A 25,733-nucleotide genomic window follows, 5' to 3' on the forward strand; every position below is an offset into this window, starting at 1 on the left:
TGAAGTCCATAGCGTATCGACAGCACTTAGAGCCACTGAGCCCACACGAGAGCCCAAAGGGCTCAGTTAATAGAACAGACACCCCAGCTTTTAGAGGTCAGAGAACAAGGGGGATATTATCAAAATACCAAGAAGAGGCGTTATACAAAGTAGAAGAATCAGGAGAACGTAGACTACGGGAAACTAAGTTTTAAAAAGCATTTCAGAAAGAGGCAGTGACCTGCAGCTGCTGGCTGCCTAGTAACACGAGGCCTCAGTCTCCACGGGTCCTGGTGACACAGTGAGCTCGCCTAGTGGGATGATGGACAGAAAACTTCTCAACATTTCAGAGAAAACAGGAGTTAAGGACCATGAGGACAGACAACTCTGAGGAATTCTGCCACAGTGTGAGGGCAATTTCAGAGGATTTTGACAGACAAGCCCTACAAGGGACCGCAGGCTGGCAGGAGAGGCCCACGTGCTGTAGGTGAATGTGACGGGGACCCACGGAGCCTTCTGCCGGCTTGGACACCTCTCATGTTTTCCACTGAAGTAAGAGGCAGGGCAAGCAACTCAGCACACCTCGCCCACCGCCTGTTTCTGTGCAGCACACTAGCCAACGATGACTTTTTTACATTTTTTAATGGTTCAGAAATTAATTTAAAATATTTCGTGACATAAGAAGTTTAAATTTCAGTGTCCACAACTAAAGTCTTATTGGAACACAGCCATGCCTTTGCAGCTGCGTATCCTCCAGGGCAGCTTAGATGCACAGGGTGGTCCGGCCTCTCCCAGCAGCGGGCAGGCAGTGCTTCATGTGCTGGGTGTATTGCTCGTGCCCCCGTGTCACGTATTTATTTTTTTTACCAGTGCAAACCCACCACGTTGAAACAAAACGTTCTCCAGATGTCACGCCGCATCACTGTTATTGAATTACAGGGCGTTTGTTGTGCTGCTTTTGCAAAGACCCCCAGCTGTGCTGAAGGAATGCGATATGCACAACACGACCAGAGCAGACCGGGGCTCCATCCCGGGTTTCCAACTTACGAGAGCGCGACGGTCAGAAAGCTAGAAAACGCGATGGAATACCTCATTCCAGCAGGCAACCAAAGTCAGTTTCCAAGCGGCTCATCCGTCGGCCAGGTGCACATTTATGGAGCAAATCAAATCATCTGATTGCAGCAGCCACAGAAATGTATCCAGAGAAAACAAGCTCAGCCTTTTGGCAAAAGAGTAGCTCAGAGTTGAAGAGTCAAAAATTGAAAAATGAGGCAAATGTTTTCAAGTGCTTTTCCTCAGCTCTTGAAGAGCGAAAAGATTTTTTTACCCAAATGGCTTGGCTGTCTCTCCAAGAAGTCAATGCCGAGTCTGAAGGGTCTGAAGACTGGCCTCCATGATTTGCCTGTAGGTGACAAATACAGACAAGGATGTCTTCGAACAAGCTGACGCAACACTCACTCAAGAAAACCTGAAAGCGGCATCTGGGAAGATGTGACCAACGGTGCAAAAACGCGCGTGGAGTAGAAGCCGCCCTCGTTGAAATGGAAGTGTTCAGGGGGTTATCCGCTCACCAGCGGGCCCTGAGGTGAACACTGAGCCAGAGGTGACAGGGCAAGCCCCTCGCGGGGACTCTCCCGCCATCAGTTCTGGGTGTTGGGTCACAGGCCACACGCAGTCCACGGCCAGGCGGCCCCTGGGCCGAACAGGCAGAACGGCACCCAACCACTGTCACGGGAAATCAGCGGTTGTTGCAGGCTTGATGAAGTTCCCGAATAAGGTCAACCTAAAATGACGAGCGCTGGGCGTACCGCCCTGCGCCCCCATGGCACGTATTTATTTCTTACCAGTGCAGACCCACCACATCAAAACACAGTGTTCTCCAAGGCAGTGCTTGTACACAAAACACACTGCAGTTACTTCCAGCAACAAACGCTGCCTGAATCCCAAGTAACGTCACTTCTCAGGCTGTCCCAAGTGAGAGCAGCAGCACCTCGGTTCCCACACACGTTTCCCACACACATAGAGCAGGGATATCTTCCAAGCTCAATCGACAGCTCCAGCAGTGTTTTTCAAAGACCAATGCAATTGTAAAGGAAAATTCCGTTTCAAATTGTACTTAGCTTTTGCAACTGAGGAGATTCTCTCTAATCTTCACTTGGAAGTGATGAATCTGCAACATAATGACTTGCTAAGAGGCAAACATCAAATTGATATCAAAATCTGGGAAGTTGTACAAACGCCTCCCAAGTGAGAAACGTGCTTAATTAAATCCCTGTGCTCACGGACTGAGAGCAACATGTGGCCGTACTTATGTTTGAAAACACATTTTCCAAAGAGAAATACATAAAAGCTAAGAGATGAACATTTGCAATCGATTCTGATGACAGTGAAGCCTTCCATCCTCCTCATTGTAGCTGCGTATTAGGAAATGTTGTACTCAATTATTATACTTCGAATTTGGTCAGTAGAAACCCTGTGGAAATGTGTTTTCTCTTGCAAATGCCCACATACCATGCTTCACGTTGTCTCGAATATTGACTCTGGCCCTTTATGTGCGTTTGCTGACCCCTGAGCTTCAGTACGGGGGAAAGTGTTAGATTTGAGGAGAGAGGAAAAGGTCTGAAGATAATTGAGGAGAAACAGTGGGTGGCCAGAGCAGCGGGTGAGGGGCAGGCAGGGCACCTGCTCCAGGGCTGGCGGTCCGTGGCCCCCAAGTCCATCTGCCTACCTTCCTGAATTCTGCTGCTGCTCAGCCTTTACTCTGGCCTTGGTAGATGCTTACGCGACATTCCTTCTATCAGTGGAAGCAGTTCCTGGATGGCCAGCGTCGAGCAGAACAGGAAGTGGACAGCAGAGGGGTGAAGGGGCACTCAGACCCGGGGAAGATCTGAACTGGGCTCACAGCTGCACCACTCACCGAGCTTTACTTGGAGACCATATCAACAATGCCTCATGGGCTTTCCCACAGAAAGCACTCCAGCAACTATTCATCTCATTCCCACAGCCACCCTGGAAGAAAAAAAACCCTCAAACTTATGGGAACAGGCAGACAAAATGTCCATCTCCAATGAGCCGGGCGGCCACTTAGTTACGGCGAAACGAAAAGCTTATGTGTTCACAATTCGCTGCAGCTCGATGTAGGTGAAACTAAGAAAGTGGGACTGAAAACAAAACAAAAGGCTCCCATTAACAGCGAGTCCTTCCACGGATATATGGCTTCTCTCAGTGAGTTTCCTACAGAGGGTCTTTCAAACTCTGACCCAAAAGCATATTTCAGTACACAAGTACAGAACAACTTTCATGAGAAAAATGCCCGTATTAAGTTCTATTCTGTTCAATTCTATTTCATTTTTTAAAAAAAATGTTTGTGGCAGATATTTTAAAATAAATTTATTTATTTATGTTTCACTGCGTTGGGTCTTCATTGCTGCACGTGGGCTTTCTCTAGTTGCGGCGAGTGGGGGCTGCTCTTCATTGCGGTGTGCAGGCTTCTCATTGCAGTGGCTTCTCTTGTGGAGCACGGGCTCTAGGCAGACGGGCTTCAGTAGCTGTGGCTCGAAGGCTCTAGAGCGCAGGCCCAGTAGTTGTGGCGCACGGGCTTAGTTGCTCCACAGCACGTGGGATCTTCCCAGACCAGGGCTCGAATCCGTGTCCCCTGAATTGGAAGGCGGCTTCTTAACTACTGGACCACCAGGGAAGTCCCAAAAATTTGCATTTTTAACAAACTTCACAAGTGATTTTTAAGTGTTTCTATTTTGATCACGACTACAAATCATCAAGACGTACATCCCAACCCCTCAGCCGTCATAAACGGAAGGTTACAGGAGCTCAAGCAGCACCAGCGATCGCAGGGCAAATCGGACTGACACACACATAGCATCCAGGAGACTAGCGTCAAAGGCGAACCAAAAAGCAGGCATTATTTCATGGATCGTAGGTCATGCTCCCCATGGTTCACTTTCAAGGTGCTTGAATGTTAAGGTACTTACAATCAATAATTCACTCAGGGCTTCCCTGGTGGCACAATGGTTGAGAGTCCACCTGCCGATGCAGAGGATGCGGGTTCGTGCCCCGGTCCAGGAAGATCCCACGTGCCGCGGAGCGGCTGGGCCCGTGAGCCATGGCCGCTGAGCCTGCGCGTCCGGAGCCTGTGCTCCGCAATGGGAGAGGCCACAACAGTGAGAGAGAGGCCCGCGTACCCCCCCGCCCACACAAAAATGCTCAGAGGAACTACATTAAAAATACTTATGATCTATCAATGCCAAGGTAGAATATAAATGTAATTGTATTTATATACAAATCACGTGAACATATGCATAAGGACCAGATGGGGGAAATATTGATATGCCAAGAGGGTGAGGTTTCAGATATATTTGTTGTATTAAAATGTTTCCCCTTTATTATAACAATTTAATATTCTTTACTTTTACAAAATAATCTTACCCAAAATATTTTTTTTAAATCTAAAGCAGAATATTTACCAAAAACAATGAGAACTGTCCAAAATAAAAATTCACTCAACAAACATTTATGACCACCTAATGTATGCTGGGAGCTTCTCCAGGTGCTCGGGACAGAGCAGGGAAGCACACTTGCCCCAGCCCGTGACCTTACCTTCTGGTGAAACACCTGCTCCTGCAGCATGGCGCCCGTGACCGTGGCCAGTGGTGCGGCCCTGCCCTATCCGGGCAGTCGGTGCCCACTCTCCCTCTGCAGGATGGGAAGCAGGGGGCACAGTACAGAGACCTGGCCTGCACTCAGGACTGGAGAGCTGGGCTCACTAAGAGCAGGGGCTTGATAAGTTACTAGACCTGTGTATTAAACTTATTTCATCGTACAAGTGATTGTGCTCAATAAGGCCCACGGCCCCATCTTATTCTGACATTCCATCACACTTTCACTTCTCCCCAACTAGACTAAGTCTTTGAGGAGAGGCACTGTGCTCCCAGTACCTGGCTTAGGGTACCTGAGAGAACCATCACCCGAGTGTTTGTTGAATGAATAAACAATGGCTCCAGGAAACAACAGCAGCCACTCAGAAAGCCCTATCACATTTATGTAGAACAGTCATGCTACAAATACTGAGGCAAAAAGGAAAGTAAAAGAAAGCAGTTGTTCTTAAGTCTCAGCATTCAATAATGGCTCTACAACTGCCATTTTATTTATGGCTGTTCTAAGCATTCCTTGCATTTTCCTTTAAATTGAATACACAAATTTTACAGTAAGCCTTCAGTTACCTCTACCCAAACTAAACGATACAAGAGAGAAAAAATACTAGATGTTTTATTGAAGGAAAATACTAGATCTGCCACTAGTTTTATTACAGGCTTGCAATTCCTCATCAGCAAGTCTGAGATCCAAGAAGTTTGAAAATCTAGCTTTTTGTGCTTGTGACAAAAGCCGAGCTAAGCCATGCAAAACTTTCTGTGGCCGCACACCGCTCACCCCGTCACTACCGATACCTGATTTATCGCTGAGGAGATACTGATTACAGGGTGTTGCCCCGAGCCCACTGAGGGTCCTATGTAACCTACAAGCACACGTTATTTTTGAAAAAGAAAATTCTGAATTCTAAACCCCCAAGAATTTCTGCTAAGGGACTACAGTATACTTACAGTCGTATAGAGACAAAAAAGCAACTGAAGCCTGGTGCTGTACACTACTGCCATCTGCTGACGGCAGTTTAGAAGTACAAATACGTAATCAAAATGGAAACGTTTCATCTGCTCATAGGGTTACGAACAGCGACACCGGTGATTTAAAATAAATTTGAGATTCTATTTTTTTCAAAAGCAATTGCTATGAAATACATCCTCAGTGGCTGAAGTTCTTTTAAATTTCTATAATGTATTGGACCTCGTACGTTCCATCCACATCACATAACCTAGAAGCGGAATTATCTTAATTCAATGTGGTTTCATACTTTTCAGTATCATCTCTAACTCATGTTCTAGCGACCCCTTTGGGTGCTATTACAAGTTAGTCTGAAAGCCAGAGGTGAGGACTGATGCCACCAAAATGGAACCATTAAAATAACCAGAAATTGCTCCACTGACCATTTCTTACAGAGCCATAAGCAATGTCAAGGTTACAGGAATCTAAATAAACCACAGGTGGTGCAAATTCTATGAAAACTACTCTAGACCATAATAGCCTTTTAGGGTATTTCTGAGTGTCCACAATCTTGTCTGTTTTAAACTATTATGGATACATTCCCTACGTGTTCCCTAGGAGTTAAATAACCATACAAGTATATCTTGTTTACCCTCATAATTGTAACCTTTGGAACACTGCTGTCTTAATCTTTTATTTTCTCTCCCTCCCTAACTACCATGGTTGGCAGTAGCTCTTTAGCACAGGGGAAATATGAAACAAAGATTTGTTGTTTAGATTTTGGGATAGTGAATTTTCATGTGCTGAGTTTACCTCTGAGGAGTTATCCAACGATACAAAGACCTCCGTTGGTATACCCACAGGATCTGTGGACCCCCTCCGGTTCTATTCCTAATATGTACTTTATTTACAGATTAAATCTTAGTTTCTCTTTGGTTCTTTTTTCTCAAAAGGTCTAAATTCATGGATTGTTTAACTCAGTAATCAATTAGGACATTATATGTCCAGATATTAAGAACAACTTTCTCTTGTCCAGTTCATTATAAGGCAGGGGATTACAGCAACTTGTTTGGGGTACCCCTCTAAGTAAATACCCTCTAGGTATTTTGGGGTACCTAGCTTCTAAGTAAAGAGGGGGAAAAAAAAGTACAAATTGAGACAGCATTTTAAGTGTTTCTACTCTCAGATCCAGACTGACACAGTTAACCTGTTCTGGTCATCAACTTCTAAATTTATAAGATTTTGTTACATGGTATCATTTTCAAGCATGATATACCCAGAAACGACAAAAAAACTACTTAATACAGGAAAACAACATTAACAATGGTCTATTCCTAAGAACACAGTAGAATGGAAAAATTAAAACCCAAAGAACTTCTCTAAAAATGAGTAAGGGGCTTATTAAGGGGGAAAATTCAACAGTATTGTAATTTCGTTAAAGAAATTTATTCTTTAAAAATATTTTCATGCACACTTTCACGACTGCGTTGTTTGAGGGGGTAAGGAGATGATCCTACAGGCAGGGTCCACTCAGAACATAAGTGATATGCGTATAACAATACATTTTGGAAATAACTGGCAAAATAAAAGTGTAAATTTTCATAGTGGTTTAAGACTGCAAGACATTTAAGATCTCAGATTAAAGGGACCGATTAATATTAGAGTAGTACAGTCTGCGTCACTGTGACCCTAACACGGTGCACTCCTAACCACCGCAACCACAAAGCAGTCGCCCAGGACAGAGGGAAACCCCATCAGAAAACAGTGACAGAAGTCTGAACGCACAGCACAACACGCACCCTCTCCCTATCTCAGTGTGCGCAATACACTGGTAACAACTCCACGCAGTAGGAGAGAAAGAAACATGAACTACTATTCAAACAAAGTATTTTTATGGCCAAAAGAAGAGTTGAGCTTCTTGCCTAGAAAAGTCCTTTAATATCTTACATTACCCAATACAGTTAAAAGTCTTAAAAAAAAAGCAAAAAAAAAAAGCAAAGTGTTAATGAAGATTCAATTTAGCATGGGAAATTCACTTTTCTCAATATGGATAAAAACTTTTGTATTGATTCATTTTAAACGGCAAAATCTTCAGAACAGAAAAATATAGCATCTCCAACAGACATCTAAAGGCAACAATATTATATTTACAGGATGCCGTCATCAGAAATCACTAAGCAGCAGAAAGAAACTATCATTTCACTACCCTTTTCTCAGCAGTCATCTAGGACCACACAAACTAAGGAGATTCAGGAACTAACGAAACATATTCTAGATGAAGCAAGTTTCACAGAACAAACAATTCTCATAAAATAGTATTATTTTTTTCTCCCCCCCCCCGAGAGTCAAGTTAACCAATCGTTGGATTGCAATCAAGACAAAGACAAGAGCTCTAAATCCTTAATCATATCAATATCAAAACTATGTAGACACTTCTGTTTAGAAAAGCCAAAATGTACAATAAAGGAAATGAAAATAGCAAGACAAGGTGCTATTAATAGTGGGATCATAGCAGAAATGTAGGGTATTTGGTAAAATATACATTAAGTGACATTTGGGGAAAACTTTATTGCTCTTGATGGAATATAGCACCAGTTCAAAGAATAAAAGATGGTTAGGATTAATCACCTTTAATCAACAATATGCGTTTATATGAAAAGTGCTTAAAGCAGTAGTTCTGGAAAAAGGTGAGGATGAGAAATGTTTTGTATTATATATTTTAAATATGTTAACTACTTCATTAAACAGACAACAAGCAATCTATACCTATTTAAGTGTATGAGATTTGCTACTGTCAGTCTGATTATCAAATCCAGAAATACAAAATCAATTAAGGGACAGAAACGTTAATCAAACTTATAAAACAAGTTAGAACATTAAAAAGTAATTTTTATGCCAAAAATATTTGTTAATTATTGCTTAAATATACAGCTGATTACACTCGTGAAATTTTCCAAATCATAAATGAGATTTCTTCTGAATGTTAACATTTATCCCAAGGAAGAGAGAAATATTTAAGGGATGTGTAGACATTGCTTAACCACTGTGGAAAATAGCCCAATTTCCCCCAAACAGTTTTAGTGACGAACATCACTGTGGTGGCTGAGGAACTGGAAGCAAGACTACATGAGCACACTCAAGCTCTGTGAAGTCAGCCAAAGGAGTTCTTCATGATAACTGCAGCCGCCACTTCCTCGGCCTTTTAGAAGGCAGGATTTTATGTAAACTTCTTGTTCTAAAAGAAAAGGTCTGAATGGATAAATCGCTATGCAGAAGTACAAAGTTTTTTAATGCAATCTTCTGTAAGAAGTAATTAAAATGTAAAAGCCAAACAATCTAACATCGAACGTAATTTCCTTCAAGATACACTTTATCCATCAGCCTGAACCGTCAGTCACTGCCCTGCTAACCCTCATAGTGAAACGGGTGCTATCTTACTTAAACTAGCTCGACTTTCCGTGACAACAGTCTCAGGAGTGGCATTTTTAAATACCCAGCGTGTGCATCAGTCATATTGAGGGCAGGCACAAGAATTCTCATAAAGTTGGTGAAGCTGTGGAGTACCACCACCACCTGGGGATGGAAACATGACCTGTATCTTCAAGGGGAGAGAAAAACCAAACGCTTATAAATGAAGGGGATTTGGGATACTTAGGGTTGACACAGAAAACAGAATTTTATATTTTCATCATTTTTGCAAAGAAAATGTCTCCATGATCATGTTATCAACATCATTCTTTATATATGTGTGTGTATACACATATGTACATATACACACACATATATATAAGTATATATACATAATTATTATTGTTTGGGGTGATGCAGAAAGCCACAAATGAGAAAAGGACACTAAGGTTTTAATAAGGGGAACAAAAAGTTCTGTTCACCAGTATAGATTCACATTACAGTACACCAGTATCGACAGCATTTTCTTGTCTATTTTTGGTACAGAAGATGGTATCTCTCTACATAACCTGGTAAGGCTTCAGTAACTAAAGCATAAAACAAACAAACAAAACCCCCGCAAAAAAACAAAACAAAAAACCCAGCCTATTAGTTTACAGTTTATTTTAAAAATTCTTAAAGACACTGCAAGTTCTAAACTTTTAGTAGGTGCTCCCCACACACAACCATCTTGTCAAGAACCCAGCAGAAGAGCCCCCTCTCCAGGAAGCTTTGCAACAGCAGAGGTGTGCAATATGGGCGTTTCTCACTACAAGAAAAAATTATACGTGGCACATTCTCATTCATATCTTGTAATGTAAAAAGTTACAAACATACCTAATCAAATAAATAATAATAAAAAAAGAATTTGAATGTATTTGTAAGTATCCTAAAACCACTACATAGAATAATGGCAACTTTCACTCACAGATTATTTACAAGGTAATACCCAGTGTGGGTACACTGCTACAAAACTCAAAACAGAAGGAGTAAACTTGAAATGTTTTCCATAGTAAAGATCTAGCAGCATGACTATCTAATGCTGTTTTCTCCCGATTGCTTCTAAAACGTTCCTTTTTACTCTGTGTCTTCGTCCAGTTCATAATTGTCTTTATCATAAATATCTTTTACTAAAAGAACCCGTACGAGCATATTTTCCAAGGTGTTTCGGTCCAGCGAAGCAGACGTGTACCAGACAGGGCTGTCTGCAGAGCTAGAGCGTTCTGGTTGCAAATAGAAAACATCCATTCTCTGATTAAGATTCTGTGGACTTCAGGAGAAAGGAGAAAGTCCATGTCACAGTATGTACACGAAACTCCTCACAACTTTCTTCTTTTCTTTCAAGAATAATTCTGCTACCATTAACCACATTACATGGGCAGACCACATGCATAATTACCTACATTAAATATTCTATCACTGAGATATTCTAAAAGTTAATTTCTACAATAAAAGATTATTTTCCCACTATAATTTCTGTATTTCACTGAATCCAAGACACCATCGATAGAAACATTATTTTTAATCATTATTTTAATATTGCCATTAAACAAGTAAAGCACTGCCAATTATAATTTCAAGATGCATCAGTTATAATATGCATCCCAGTTTCAGAGACAGTATAAAATGTGAGAAATGTGTCTTAGAATTGATGAAATACAGTAAAACATAAAATAAAAATACTTAACAGCGTTACACAAAAGAAATAATTTTTAAAATAAGATAATACTGAGATAGGAATTTCCAACTAATAAATAGTTACTACCATTGGAAGATCCAGATACTGGTGCAGGGCCACCCAAAACTATCGTCAGAAATATTAATTATTAAAAATAATCATCCTATAGGTGACATTACTGCTTTTATGGTTCTTGAGAGTTAACCTGGAGAAAATTTATAAAAACAATTTACAAAACTGTTTACATAAGAAAATACATTCTGAGTTCATGCTTGCCTTTTAAAAATTACAGAGTGCATACTTAAAATAATGAACAAGCATAAAATAATTTGTGGTCTCCAAAAATTTCACTGGTTTAAAATATTTTAAACGCCTGTTGGTACCCGCGGGAGAAAGCAGTGGTGCAGCTGGAACGCACAGGGCCCTGAGAAGACGCTGCGCCCTGCCAGAACCGAGGACTCGCCTCTCTCCACCTTCTCACCAGGGCGTCACTGGGACCCAGGCCCAGGCAGGACTGCTCTCTGCTTGCCACAGCAGAGCTGGCTGCAACAGAGACACCACAGCCCAAAAAGCCTAAGACATGTACTGTCTGACCCTCTACAAGTACAGCAGTCATTTCGTTAGCAGAGAGCGATTTCTTAACATGTGCTTAAAACATGAAGTATAAGCTGGGTATTTTATAATAACAGGACTAAAAACGTTATAACTGAAAGGACTTCATAAGTGAGAAAAGAGAGAAATCTAAAAAAAAGGACCAAGGAAAAAAATGTCACCTCTTGGTGACATAAATTCACAGCAACTAACTGTTACTACCATTTAAAAAAATCAAATGTCATTAACACTTACCTTTTAGACAAGTAGCATTCAAACATTTTCACAGGACATCTAGAAGGATTGGCTGTATTTTCAATTTGTTCAAATACTGGCTCATCATCTTCATGTTTTCTTTTTCCAGTAGTAATTTTATCTTAAGAAATAAAAATCACATAAACTTTCTAAGACTAACCTTGAAGAAAGGTGACACTATTCACTCTGATCACTCCCAGTATCTCTTACACCAAAGAACGGGACCAGGTGTGCTTCAGAGCTCTCAACTGTGGCTTCTGGTAATTCCTAATTTTAAGACAACATAGGCTGTCTTATCTTATGAAAATGACAGTCCTTAGGTTCTTAACAAGTGACCAGGTGGTCTTTAGTAAGGCAAGGAGTGGCAGTCCCTGCCACAGACAATCCCAAAACGAAAACCTGTTACACTACCTTCATTATCTGTTCCACATAAGGAAGACACTTGGTATCGAAGACATGCTTTATTTTCCATTGTTAAAGGGTTTTTTTTCCAATGCCTAAACACAGTGCCAAAGGAAAGCCTTAAGTGCTGTTCCACTGTTTTCAGGCCAAAATACTTAGTGTTAAAGTAGAACAGGGTATTCAGAAGAGCTACTGGAGAGTGTGATCCTAGCTGTTTTATCCTCCAGAGATAATCTTCTTCAACTCGAGAAAATATTGACCCTTAAATAGAGAGAAAGATTTTTAAAGAATTACAATAAACAGTTTTCATGTAACCAGCTAGAAACAGATAGAAGTTAATTCAAGAACAAACCTAGTCCAATCCTCCATTCACTCCAGATCAACTGGAATGAATTTCAGAATCACCTATGCGGCTCTGAAACAACACAGAGCCGGGAAACACAACAGACTACACAGCTAGCACCCCCGGGGTCAGGCCTGGAGTCTGCTCCTGGTCTTCCAGAGGACAAGCAGACCATGGTCAGAAGGGAATTTTACATCTGCAGAAATCCTGAAAAAAAATAGGTGATTTCCATTCAAACAAGTTTTCTTTATACAACTAAAACAGAGGTTTCTTAGAGAAATTTACGTCAGAATCTCAACTGGAGGGCTTAAGAAATGAGCATCCAGTTTCTTACTCCAAAGAAAGTGGGTCACGTTTATTACAAAGTTCTTCATAAACACTAGCTATCAACCACATTCATTTCTAATTCAACGAAAGACGGACCGATGCGTCCGTGAATAAGTGCTCTCTCATTCAAATTATTTCCTAATTATCTTTAGTACACTTTCTATAAACACAGAAAATCCCAGCAGCAAGTGGGTGACATTTTATTTAAAGGAGCATTACCATCTGGAAGTATGCTTGGTTGCCAACTCCGGAGTATTTTATTCAATTCTTGCTCAAATGTCTGGAATCCTGGATCAATAAATATGTTGTCTTTTCGATTACTACCATACAAGTACTACAAAAAAAAAAAAAAAACTTGAAGGATTTAAGATTTATATGAGCTAATTACAGACCACTTATACTCTATTTCCTAAGGAAAAAATAAACGTCTTACGTCTTTGTCTTTATTAGCATACTAATAAGAGATGATTGCCTTCTCTATATATCTGGAAATCAAAGAAACATAAGTTACCAATTAATCTGTTGCTTGAAAAACTCAAAGCTGAAATACAAAGGCAAGAACTCAGAACGTAAGACCTGGATGAGAATCTTCAGTCTGTCAGATACAAACAGAGCACGTGGCTCCAATGCTCAGCACACAGTCCACGGACACGAAGGGTGAGGGCAGGGCGGGAGGGTTTCTGTGCGTGAAGCCTCTCCCAGCAGCCTGTGAGCTTGATGCTTTTCCCCTTGTTTCCTCTCTATGCCCCACTCTCCTTGAGTTAGTGCAAATTTATGAATCTTACAACGTACTATGACAAACCTTAACAGTGAGGGTTGCTAAAGAATGACTTAAACACCAAAGTTTGCGAACTCCATCTCCAGTGGGTAAAAAGAACGCTCAAGTAAAATGTGTGACAACAGCACAAAGAACGGGAGGTGGAAACTGGGATCACAGGGCTTGAGGTTACCACATGTGAGACAGGGCAAGAAGGTCTGAAGGTATATAATGATTAACTGAAGACGCACACTGCAAACCCACTACAAATAATTTAACAGGCATAAATAATAAACCAATGATGGAGATAAATGTAATCACAGAAAAATAATTCAAAAGAAAGCAGAAAAAGACAAAAACAAAAAAAACCCACAAAGAACAGATACAGTGACCCCTCATCCAGTTTCACTTTCTGTGGTTTCAGTTACCCACAGTCAACCAAGGTCCAAAACTATTAAATGAAAGATGACAGAAATAAACAATTCATAAATTTTAATTGCAGGCCATTCTGAGAAGCCATGATGAAATCTCGCGATGTCATGTCGTCCCGCCCGGAGGGACGTGAATCACCCTTGGTCCGGCACATCCCGCACATCAGCCACCTGGTGGCCATCTGGGTTGTCAGATCTACTGCAGGGTTGCAGGGCTTGTGCTCAAGTGACCCTTACTTTACATAATTACGGCCCCAAAGCAAGAGGAGTGAAGCTGGCAATTCGGACACGCCAGAGAGAGGACGCACAGTGCTTCCTTTGAGTGAAAAGGTGACAGTTCTGGACTTAATCAGGAAAGAAAAAAATCGGATGCTGAGGTTGCTGAGATCCACGGTAAGAACAAATCTTCTATCTGCGATGTCGTAAAGCAGGAAAAAAAATTCAGGCTAGTTTTGCTGTCACACCTCAAACTATAAAAGCTACAGCCACAGAGGGTGGTCAGTGCTTAGTTAAGATGGAAAAGGTGTTAAATTTGTACAATAAGATTTTAGAGAGAGAGAGAGAGAGACACCACATTCACAGAACTTTTATCACAGCATATTATGATAATTATTCCATTCTGTTAGTAATGATTGTTGTTAATCTCTTACTGTGCCTAATTTACAAATCAAAACTGTATCACAGGTAGGTGTGTAGAGGCCACTGTAGTACACACAGACTTCAGCCCTCCAGTGGGGATCCTGAAGTATCCCCTGTAGCTAAGGGGGGTCAACTGTATAACAAGCACAAACAAGCAGGATTTTCAATCCAGTGATTAATTACATTAAATGTAAAAGGTCTAAACCGGGGTCTGCACTACAGTCCTGAAGGCTGGCCCGCTGCCTCTTTACAAATACAACCAAGTTTTCTTAAAACAGAGTGCAAGCGCCCGGGCTGCTTTCCACAGATTAAGTATGGCCTACAGAGCCTAAAATGTTTACCAGCCGGTTCTTTAAATAAAAAATTTTGTTGGTCTGAACACACCAAGACAAATATTATCAGACTGGATTAAAAATTTTTTTAATTTGAAAAACAAGGCCGGGACTTCCCTGGTGACACAGTGGTTAAGAATCCACCTGCCAGTGCAGGGGACACGGGTTCGAGCCCTGGTCCAGGAAGATCCCACATGCCGCGGAGCAACTACGCCCGTGTGCCACAACTACTGAGCCTGCGCTCTAGAGCCCGCGAGCCACAACTACTGAGCCCACGTGTCGTGCTCTGTAGCAAGAGGAGCCACTACAATGAGAAGCCCGTGCACCGCAACGAAGACCCAATGCAGCCAAAAAAAAAAAGATAAATAAAAAACAAGGCCCAACAATATGCTGCCTAAAAGGCACCTACTTTATACCTGGAGACACAGCAAGTGGAAAGTAGAAGGATGAAGAACATAAACCATGTGTGCGCTAACCAGCAACTAGGCCAGAGCACCATCATCTGAGTTGACCTAACGTTTCTCCCACTAGTCAGAAGGAAGATTAGAAATAAAAGCACCAGCTCTTCAGGACAATTACATAAGATCTGGCGGCGGGGGAGAGGGGGGTGCACACTGTTTATAAAACAAAGGGAATGCTCGCCACTGACTGAATTCACTGAGCTCTGACCCAGACGTCTTCAGGGGCTGACACAACGACTGGGAAGCAGAGGGAAGGAAAGACACCAAAGTGTGTAACACAGTTCCCTGTCCTTGGGGACAAAGGTTCCATGTCTTTTGCCACATTCATAAAAAAAGAGATGCACGCACACCTAGCCAAGCACGATGGGGTGGGAGGACCCAGGGGAACAGGCGCCCACCACCCACTCTGGGTAAACGTGGTGTGAAGGACTCGCACAGATGTAGAACAGCATGTGAAAGACTGACCGGGACTGTGGGGCTCACGTAGCCCCTTCTTTCTTCCTCAGACATTTCCATATTATGTGAACTTCTGGCGACAGCCACCACCCCTTACTTACACCATCGGAAGAACAGGATTAGCTACCGCATCTGTGAGGGAGGAAAAGGGGCTGGCCCACCCTCACTTCTCAACACACCACCTGCCCCACACGTCCACAGGGCTTGGAGAGGAAGCCGTGCTGCTTTTGTTGTCAGCCGGGGACGGAATCAGAAAACGCATCACACAGAGAAAGACGCACATTCTTCCAAAACAGCTCCTACCTCTGTATGCGTCCTTGAAGTACCAACAAACAGCAATGATTTCTGGAAACTATCTTTTAGACATCTTATCACCACAGTGAGTTTGAAGATTATTTTTAAAGCTGGTTATAAATACCATACAGTCTTTTACAAAAAATTAAATCAAGCCTGTGAAAATCTGTCCAGTGATGAGAAGAGTAAAACAACTGGTTTTCCAATTGTGGTAAAAATACACAGAACATAAAATTTACCATCTTGACCTTTTCTTTTTCTTTTTCTTTTTTATAAATTTTTTGGCTGCGCCGCACGGCATGTGGGATCCTAGTTCTCCGACCAGGGATTGAATCCGAGACCCCTGCATTGGAAGCGCGGAGTCCCAACCACTGGACCCCCAGGGAAGTCCCCATCTTGACCATCTTTAAGAGTACTGTTCTGGTAGTAAAAATTTATTTTGAGGAAACATTTTTCAGTTTATAAAGAACCTATTTTAAAAAGAAAGGAAATTCTGACGTGTGCTACAACATGGATGAACTTCAGGACATTATGCTGATTTCACGTACATGAGGTACCCGGGAGAGTCAAACTCACAGAAACAGAAAGAAGGGTGGGCGCCAGGGGCAGCGGGACTAAGGGATGAGGAGTTAGTATTTAATGGGGACAAAGTCTCAGGTTTGCAAGACGAAAAGGGTTATGAAGATGGATGGTGGTCATGTTTCCACAAGATTATCAATGTACTTTATACCACAGAACTGTACACTTAAAAACAGTTAAGATGGTAAATTTTGTGTTATATGTATTTTACCGCAATTAAAAAATTGGAAAAAAATGAACCTACTTGAAGACATAATTTATAATCATTAATATTACAATCCATTTAGCTTTCAAACCTCTAATGGTATTTGAAGTTCTACTATATAAATATTTTGCTACTGCAAAATACGTGATGGTCTCTGAATACACAGTAATTTAGAGGTATGTGTTATTCCCCACCACTGCTTAGATAATCTTAGGCAAATTTCTATCCTGAAGAGGGAAAGTGAAATACAAATCAAGACAATTCTAGTTTTCTCCAGTAATTTATTCAGCACCTACTACCTGTTAGCAGCGAAATATTTAATTCGAGGCCTATAAACAAAACTCTACATAAGAACATTTCCCCCCATCATTGACCATATTCACAAATACACAGGATGGAAAGCTAGGGCCTTTTCTGGCCTCTGGGCTCAAACCTGTACTATCTGTTCAAAACTAAAAGTCATTATCGAAAGTGGATCTTCATGTTTATTATGGGAAATGTATTCATTCAAGATTCACAGACATGTGGTTGAAGTTTACCTAAAACCTCTAAAGAATGAAATCTTTTATAAGATGATTCCAAAGAACTAATAAGTACTTACACTATTTAACAAGTTAGAAACACAGCAGAGATGAAACAGACCTATTTGCAGAGGGAAGTCATTTATCTGTTTACATGTATATCAGCACAGATCTATATATACATATATATACCATGCCTCAGAATGTTAATTCATTTATTTGCAGTTGTAAGGTGGGGATGAAATCAACTTGATTATCATATATATACATGGTAACAAACACACACATCATTAGTCCTGTTACAAAAGATGCATGAGCTTCGAGTGGTCTGTTACTAACTATGTTTTTCACCTAAGTTCTTTTTGGTTTTGGTACACAGTTTTGGAGAACCTGAAGTTCACTTTTAGGGACACAGCACATTATAGCAGAAACACCTGTATACAAAGTAGCTAAGAAAACCCTTTATAATATCCCAGTATTTTCGAATAAATTACTTTCGCCTTTCTTGGTAAGCCAATAAACCCTGACGTTCCGTAATATTCCTGAAGCAAAACATTTTTTTTCTCCAAGAACCTACCACAACAACCTTTCTTAACAACATTATATTCGAAAGTAACCATAAAATCACTCACCTCTTGAATCCCGAGGCAAAGATAATAGATGCTGTCAGGTGCATAATTCTCCCCATTTGGCCTTCGGATCTCATTGACGAAATGGGCCAGGCCATAGTCAAGCTCAGCCGTGCTGTGACAGAGTAGATCCTCTTTTAACTTTACTGACTTAGCTAAAAGGAAATAAAATTTAAAATAATAACTATTATTTACTGTCTTAAGATTAAGAAACTTTCTGAAATCACTTTATTCTGTGTAAGAATTTACAGGTAAAATAAGAGCTACATTTAAATGTAAAGTATTTTAAGCTACATTCATGCTTTTTAAAATCAAAGGCAGTTAATAACAAAAACCTTGATTGTTTTTTCAAGGAAAAACGTATTTTTCATGTACAGTACATGCAGCTTCATAGTAATTAATGACTCACTTGAGTACCTTCTGGATTTTCACATACTATGGGTATTCTAATATCAGTCAACGTTAAGCCTTTACTGTGGATGAAGGAATGTTCTAAATTTACATGTATTTTCTAATGTAATTCTCATGACAACCCTACAAGGTGGGTACTGTTACCCCCCTTCAGAGCTGGGGAACTGAGATGCTAGTACATGAGGGAACCCTGGCAGTCTGACTCTAGCACCTCCATAAGGCCATACTTCCTACCCTCTCTGTGGTGCCACGGACTGGTCCATGCACAGTAAAGAGTCTGGCCTGCTGCAAAGGGCTCTATCTGCTTAGAGCAAACTTTCTTCTTTACCCACAATCATCATAATCATCAACTTCAATAAGGAAACAAGGTTTGTTTGAGTTGTACTGACCAGCAAGCAACAGGAGCTCCATGAACCAACACTACTGTAAGGGCTTCATTTGTGCAACACGGTGCATGCCCGTGTGTGTGTGTGTGTGTGTGTGTGTGTGCGCGCGCGTGTGTGTGCGCGCTCAAGCTCACTCATGCACATAAACGGATGCACAGAAGAATAGTTACCAAAATATGAATAAAAACCTTGATTTTAAATAGGACATAGGGGAAACAAAATCAGAACACTTACGAGATTTTAGCTCATCTAACACCAGAAGATCTTCATCAAGCTGCCTCGTTCTGACCCAGTGTTTCCAGGCGTTTACCCCGTACGTGTACTTGAAAGGGAAGCTGCACTCCGAGTTGTCAGAACTGTCATCATGACACTGGTACCCTGACACTGCCTTCCTCTTGGCTCCCTGGTAGTAAAACACCACTGTCAAATCTTCTTTTTCTTAAGCCTATATTATTTCATGACTTTATGTAAGCCATCTCTCAACAAATGCACATTACAAAGAAATATATTTACATGATTAGAACTGACTGGAATTTCTGATCTGAGAACAGTTACCTATGACATTACTTGAAATCTCTCTCCAGGAATGCTGTATTTCTGCATAAACTACTCTGTACAACAGAATCGTATTAACTACTGCTGTGAGTTGAGAGTCACTGATGAGAAAATACATATATAATAATTAAAATCTGAAATAGAAGGATTCAAAATACTAATGTAAGAGAGAAACTGAAGAACTTCTCAAAGACACCACCTCATAGGAGATGACTCCTCAACTCCTTCCCACTTTCTTTCTTTCTTTCTTTTTTTCGGTACGCGGGCCTCTCACTGTTGTGGCCTCTCCCGTTGCAGAGCACAGGCTCCGGACGTGCAGGCTCAGCGGCCATGGCTCACGGGCTTAGTTGCTCCACGGCATGTGGAATCTTCCCGGACCGGGGCACGAACCCGTGTCCCCTGCATCAGCAGGCGGACTCTCAACCACTGTGCCACCAGGGAAGCCCCTTCCCACTTTCTTGATGGTACTGTTTGCTGTACAAAAATTTTAAATTTGGATATAACCCAATTCATCTATTTTTTCCTTTTGTTCCTGTGCTTTTGGTGTCGCATCTAAGAAACAGTGTCTAACCCAAGTTAATGAAGATTTAGGCCTATGTTTTCTTTTAAGAGTTTTATAATTTCAGTTCTTACATTTAGGTTTTTGACTCATTTTGAGTTCATTTTTGTGTGTGGTGTCAAGTAAGAGTCCAATTTCATTCTACCACAAGTACTCACTCCTTTTTTCAATTTTCCCTTTCTCTTTCTTTTTTGGAGAAATTTGTGAAAGTCATCTTTTTTTAAAAAAAACCTTGCTTTATGTTGGAAATGAGAAATACGGACAGTTGTTACTAATGTTCAGAACAGCGATATCCGTTTGTACATTTACATCTGGGATCCCTGAATGAACCGCCCAGCACGTCTTCCTATGTGCTGGGATGCTTCAGCGAGACCAGATAGAACAACTGTGTACCTCAACCTCATCAAAAATACCAATGGAAAAAACAGCTCCCTAGAAAACAGTCTCAGTTGTTGTCTAATAATTGAATTTACTTTTTTAGCAAATATGTAAACCTTTTATCAATGACAACCTTTTATCAAGATAAAAATTTTAAAAAGTTGCAATATTCACTCTTCTTCTATGAAACTACAACTAAATAGGATATATTTTTATTACCTAGAAATGAAGTAATAAAAGCTTTACCTCTTAAGTCTTTTTTAATTCCAGAAAACAAAGTACCTTCCCACATTCTCAGGCACAACTGAAGCTCAAGTACCCTTGCCCTCTATTACACAGAGACAGGATGTGAATGCAAGAATACTGTTACATTTCATACCTTTTTTTTAGATCGAGGTCTAGGCTGTTCCTCATATTCTTCTCCAAAAACAGGTGGTAATAAAAACTCATTTTCCATATCAAGCTCCTCAGCAGCTGACAATTGAATCAGAAGAACTTTCATTTCAAACGTAACAGCACAGACTTATGCTATATAAACTCAGCCAACGAAGGACCACCCGCTGAATGCGCACAAGCACCATGCGCAGGGCAGCCTGTGCTGGGTGGAGGACAAACCATTTTCTCTACCTAACCTGGTCTATAAGTTCTGATAACGCCTGTTCATACTCTTAAAAAACACATGTACAATGCGTATCAACATGGAATTTTGTGGAAGTGTGTGATAGAAAAATTACTAAAACCTGAAATTTAATTATAAGATCTAAATGGTCTCAGTACAAATCTGTTTCAATCTAGTTTCAATCTATTAAATCTTTTCCAATGTAAAAGGCTTTACATTCTATTCAATATGCTTATTGGCCATCGATAAAGAAAATAAACAATGAAAAACAGAACACATTTCTTTTACAACAAAAGACCTGAAAATATTTGTTTCCCTTTGAAGGTTAACTTAATTTTCAAAACGATTTTAAGAAAAATACTATCAATATTTTATTTAAATAAAAAGACACCAACACTTCTATATGTGTAAAAGTTTCTATAATAAATTAGTTTTAAGAAAGTTTCTTTTTAAGGCTCTGGGAAATTCCTTTTAAGTTCTGTAAAAGTTTCTATAATATGTATCTGTAAAAGTTTCTATAATAAATCAGTTTTAAGAAAGTTTCCTTTTAAGGCTCTGGGAAATTCCTTTTAAGTGCCTACAATTCAACACATATGCTTCAGTTTGGAAGTTAACTGCTGAGTTTTATCTGGGTAAAAAAGAAAAGACCAATAATAACAGTACAGGCAATGACATGAACATTAGATTGTTAATGATCATAACCACGATTATAACTAAAGTGCAGAACCACACTTCCACTGAAAGAATAAAACAGAATTTCTATTACCTCTGGGGAAATCTATTTCAATGTCCAAATCTGGTTCATATGGTACATCAGGCATGTTGGACTCTGTCTCTGGGTCAGAGTTCTTCAAGAGATCTGAACCAATTATGTCCGTTTCAATAATTACACCTGTAATCAAGCCATAATATCATCAGAAATCAAAATAGAAAACTGCAACAGTACCTACACATAATCTGGCAAAAGCCATTTAATTGTAAATGCAAGATAGGAGTACTTATATTAACACGTACAAAACGAAAAAGCATGCAGCTACCTTGAAATGTAAGCTACTATAAACTCTGGATTAGATAATCATGAATACACAAAAAGTTTCAATCTTGTAAGTTTTGACTGCCCCTCTACAAAGTTAAAAAGCGTGCTTTAATAGTAAAACAACTCTGTAGAGTATTTCTAAGAGCAATCTCTTGTCAAAAATAAACTTACGAGCATGTGTAACTAATTTTCAACATTCTTTTTGAATTGTGACCTAGGTTTTCACATCATTCAATACAGGCTTAGTCACAACCGGCTTCTAACGTTTTGATTGGTTGCTTTAAACACATTTGTACTGCAACCCAGTGAAAAAAGACATTTTATTGAGTTCAGGGTAGTGGTGGGAAACAGAGACACATGCATACACAATGGAAACAAAAGTTTCACAAAACAATACCCTTTCTAGGAGGGACTCATGCTGACATATTTTTTCCGTTTCTTTCTTTCTTTAAAAACAAAAAACAAAAAACCCAGAAAACACTGGTTGCAACCCACTAAATTCATTTCCCACTCCCTAACCGAGTGCTTGCCCAGCACTGTCCCTGCGCGACGCCCTGTGCTCTGGGTGAGGGGAGCAGGAAGCTCAGGGCGGCCCCGGAGGGCTGAGGCAGGAGAAGCATTCCCAGACACACGTCCTGCTACACCGCTTGGCAAGCAGTGCCCTAGCAGAAGTTAAGACAGCGCTGGCTTAGATAATGCAACTTACTTTCTTAGCATAAATCAATAAAACAAAATTGGGGATAACCATCATAAAATAAGAGTTTGAGTTATAAAAGCCTACTGCAACTTAGTTTTTTGTGTCTGAGCTCGTCCACTGAAACAAGAATAACTTAGAGTCGATTTTACAAGTTAAATCCTGTTAGCAATTAAAACAGGGACCGTACAAGTTCCTGGGCTCGACGTCAGGGAGCACCTGCTAGATACAGTGCGGGCCTCATAACCCGAAATCCACTTGTGCTGCAGCGTGCCCACACCCGCTCAGGCTGAAGCACAGCGACAGCCCGGCCTTGCTCTAACAGCAGCCCCCGGATGTCGCCCCCCCCGCCCCCCAGCAGCGGGGGACTCACTGTGGATGTCGGTGCCCTCTGCCTTCCCCTCGTCCTCAGCCATGTCGGTCACTGTCAGCAGCTCTGTGCCCAGGGGATCTGAAGAAACTGTGCTTTTGAGCTCCTCGGCTGCCGCAGGGATCTTCTCACTGCTGTCCGAGGGGACGGGCAGAAACACGGGGACTGGCACCTAAGTAACCAAAGGACTTACTCTCAGGCTCACTTAACATTACAAGGTATTTTTCCAAATTAAAAATCACTCTGACACATGATCTACTTCATAATGCTGCACTGGTCAGAAGTTTTGGGAAGAACACGTATGTTAAGTATCACAAAGAAGGCCCCGAATACAAGCAGCTACTTTTTGAAGTAACAAGTAATTTTTGAGGCATTTCTGTCACCAGGAGACTACAGTACAGTAGGCCAGCCCTGACACAGTGTCCCCAGCACTGCAGGGGATGACATTTATATGAGCGTCCATTCCATGTATCAGTTGTAAACCTTATGGTTCACAAATCTTTCTTTCTAAAATAAACACAAATATGTTTACACAGTATGTGTAAAGCAGGTGCAGACATCAGCTGAACTTCACTCTCAAGGACGAGCACTTACCTGATTACACACACAGCAACCCCTGGCAAAGCCTCAACCAGACCCAAGTGAACTGCTGAAGAAAAGCCAAGCCTCCACCCTCTGTCCCACCAGTGTCACTGAAGCAGTCACCGCCAACCCACTGCTGCCCCGCCTGCACCTGAGAGATCTCAGGAGGAAGGGGAGCTGAAAGTCTGACTTACGGGCACAGGAACGGTCGTGGGCACAGGGATGCTCTGGCTGTACATGTGCATGGGCACCGGCACGTACACGGGCACCGGGATGGGCACCGGGACATACTCTGTCCTCCACTCACCATCTGGGGGCACAGAACGTGTTCAAGGAGCAACGTCAACCATGACCACCACTTAAACACAGCTGCTCAGTCAAAGTAATTTGGTAACAAAGAAAAATTTAAGTGCCTCAGTACCCATTTAAAAGAAGTTCCCAGTTTTCACAAAATTAGGTAAGTTAAAAACAACAGGGACTTCCCTGGCAGTCCAATGGTTAAGACTCCACGCTTCCAGTGCAGGGGGCACAGGTTCCATCCCTGGTCAGGGAACTAAGATCCCACATGCCGCGTGGCGTGGCCGAAAACAAACAAACAAACAAAAAAACCAAAAACAACAAAACTGAATGCAGTAGCTGTCCTAAGTTATAGAGAGCACAAACAGAATTTAGACTTTTTTTTTTTTTTGGCCACGTGGCACGTGGGAATCCGACCAGGGATGGAACCTGCACTCCTTGCAGTGGAAGAGCAGAGTCTTAACCACTGGACCGTCAGGGAAGTCCCTAGACTTTTTTTAAAATAGAAAAAAAACATCTTTTAAAGCATTATATGGTCCCAGACACTCTCACACCCCCACAAAAAGGTTTACTTAATCAAACAATCAGAATGCAGCTAATGTTTAAATTTGATGAAAATACATATCTGAATGATTTCAACTCATTCTGACAAGGAAACAGAATAGTTATGGTTATAGACCACACTCAAAGAGATGGTTTTCTCAGAAGAGCACTGTAACTTTAGTGGGTCTTGGCCCCCAAGGAAATTTTTGATACAGCATTTTATCACTGGTGACATAACTTGCAGGCCTTTGTTAGAGACTGATCTTTATTAATGATCTTAAATGACATGCTGTATTCTGAAGGCATGTCTAAAACCAGATAAGCAAAATCAACAGAAAGTGACAAAGTGACCCAACAAATCTATTCTGCAGCCCATTATTTGAGAAAAGCATGGATTTCACTCAGCGAGGGTCAGGATGCGAGTCACCTGTCTGACAGGACTTGCTCTGCATGTGGGGTTTGCAGTAAGTTGCCTTCGTCATGGTCAAAGGTTTGCACAGAACTGCCTTGTTCTTCATCTCCTTGTTGGGGGTTGGAGAAGGGGGTGGTGCTGAGCCCTACAGAGAAACAAAGAGAAACATTTTTATTTCTGCCTCTAATTTTTATTACTTTATGCTGTTGTTAATATCTGGTTTCTAGGTCCAGCGGGGGGAACACACAAAAGTGGAAGAATATAATCAATTTATGCTGTTTCTACTATGTCTACCAAAGTCTTAATCTGGAAGGATCAACATGAATCTATCCCAACTATAGGAAAAGCAGTAGTAATCGTTCATTCTACAGATCTGTTTTTCGAAGGATACCACAGAGTACTTTTTAATATAACATAAAAGACAAGTCTCACTCTTAAATAAAAAAGCAAGGTTGTTAACCTGAATTTTGAAAATAATTAGACTCTTATTATGGCTTTCTGATACTCTCTCTCTACTGCATAAACTGCTTATACGTGGTGCTAAATTTGAAAAGAAAAATGATGAAAATTATTACCAAAAATGTTATCAAACTTTAAGTTGTTTCCTCTGTCCCAACCACTGCAATTTTAGGAACGACTCCTCTCGATACAGATGTTTCAGCCTGTTCACCACAGCACCGTTTACACCACAGAAACACACACACACGCTGTAAAGCAAGCTGCAGCTCTGTGCCTAGCAGGCGACATGAAGGTGCTGTGCACACCACCGATCGCTACGGGGAAAGGGACACAATTCAGAGTTCCTGGTCTTCGGGTGCCAAGCGCACAGTTCCTGCGGACACGGACCTCACTCCGAAAACGGACCTCACTCCGAAAACGCACGCCGCACGCGGCGTACGGCGCCCCGCCCCTCCCCGCGCACGCATGCGCAGTAGGCGGAGCCCGTGTCCGG

The 25,733-nt window shown here is 41.2% G+C and overlaps 1 protein-coding gene across 6 annotated transcripts in view; it reads right to left on the reverse strand.

The window, feature by feature from the left end:
• Positions 1 to 7,400: 7,400 nt before the first annotated feature.
• The window catches only part of ZMYM2 (zinc finger MYM-type containing 2), a 90,894-nt gene continuing 72,561 nt past the window's right edge, over positions 7,401 to 25,733 (reverse strand). For all 6 annotated transcript variants that reach the window (XM_082676025.1, XM_082676028.1, XM_082676026.1 and 3 more), the window contains 11 exons: positions 24,797 to 24,926; positions 23,724 to 23,839; positions 22,951 to 23,119; positions 21,614 to 21,739; positions 20,608 to 20,702; positions 18,971 to 19,139; positions 17,943 to 18,094; positions 12,855 to 12,969; positions 11,975 to 12,226; positions 11,564 to 11,684; positions 7,401 to 10,309 (listed from right to left, as the gene is read on the reverse strand). In XM_082676025.1, coding sequence (XP_082532151.1) covers positions 10,117 to 10,309; positions 11,564 to 11,684; positions 11,975 to 12,226; positions 12,855 to 12,969; positions 17,943 to 18,094; positions 18,971 to 19,139; positions 20,608 to 20,702; positions 21,614 to 21,739; positions 22,951 to 23,119; positions 23,724 to 23,839; positions 24,797 to 24,926 — 1,638 coding nt within the window. In that variant the 3' untranslated portion in view covers positions 7,401 to 10,116. The remainder of the gene's footprint in view (positions 10,310 to 11,563; positions 11,685 to 11,974; positions 12,227 to 12,854; positions 12,970 to 17,942; positions 18,095 to 18,970; positions 19,140 to 20,607; positions 20,703 to 21,613; positions 21,740 to 22,950; positions 23,120 to 23,723; positions 23,840 to 24,796; positions 24,927 to 25,733) is intronic.

The sequence above is a fragment of the Grampus griseus genome, assembly GCF_964374135.1.
Source record: "Grampus griseus genome assembly, chromosome: 18".
Lineage (NCBI taxonomy): Eukaryota > Metazoa > Chordata > Mammalia > Artiodactyla > Delphinidae > Grampus > Grampus griseus.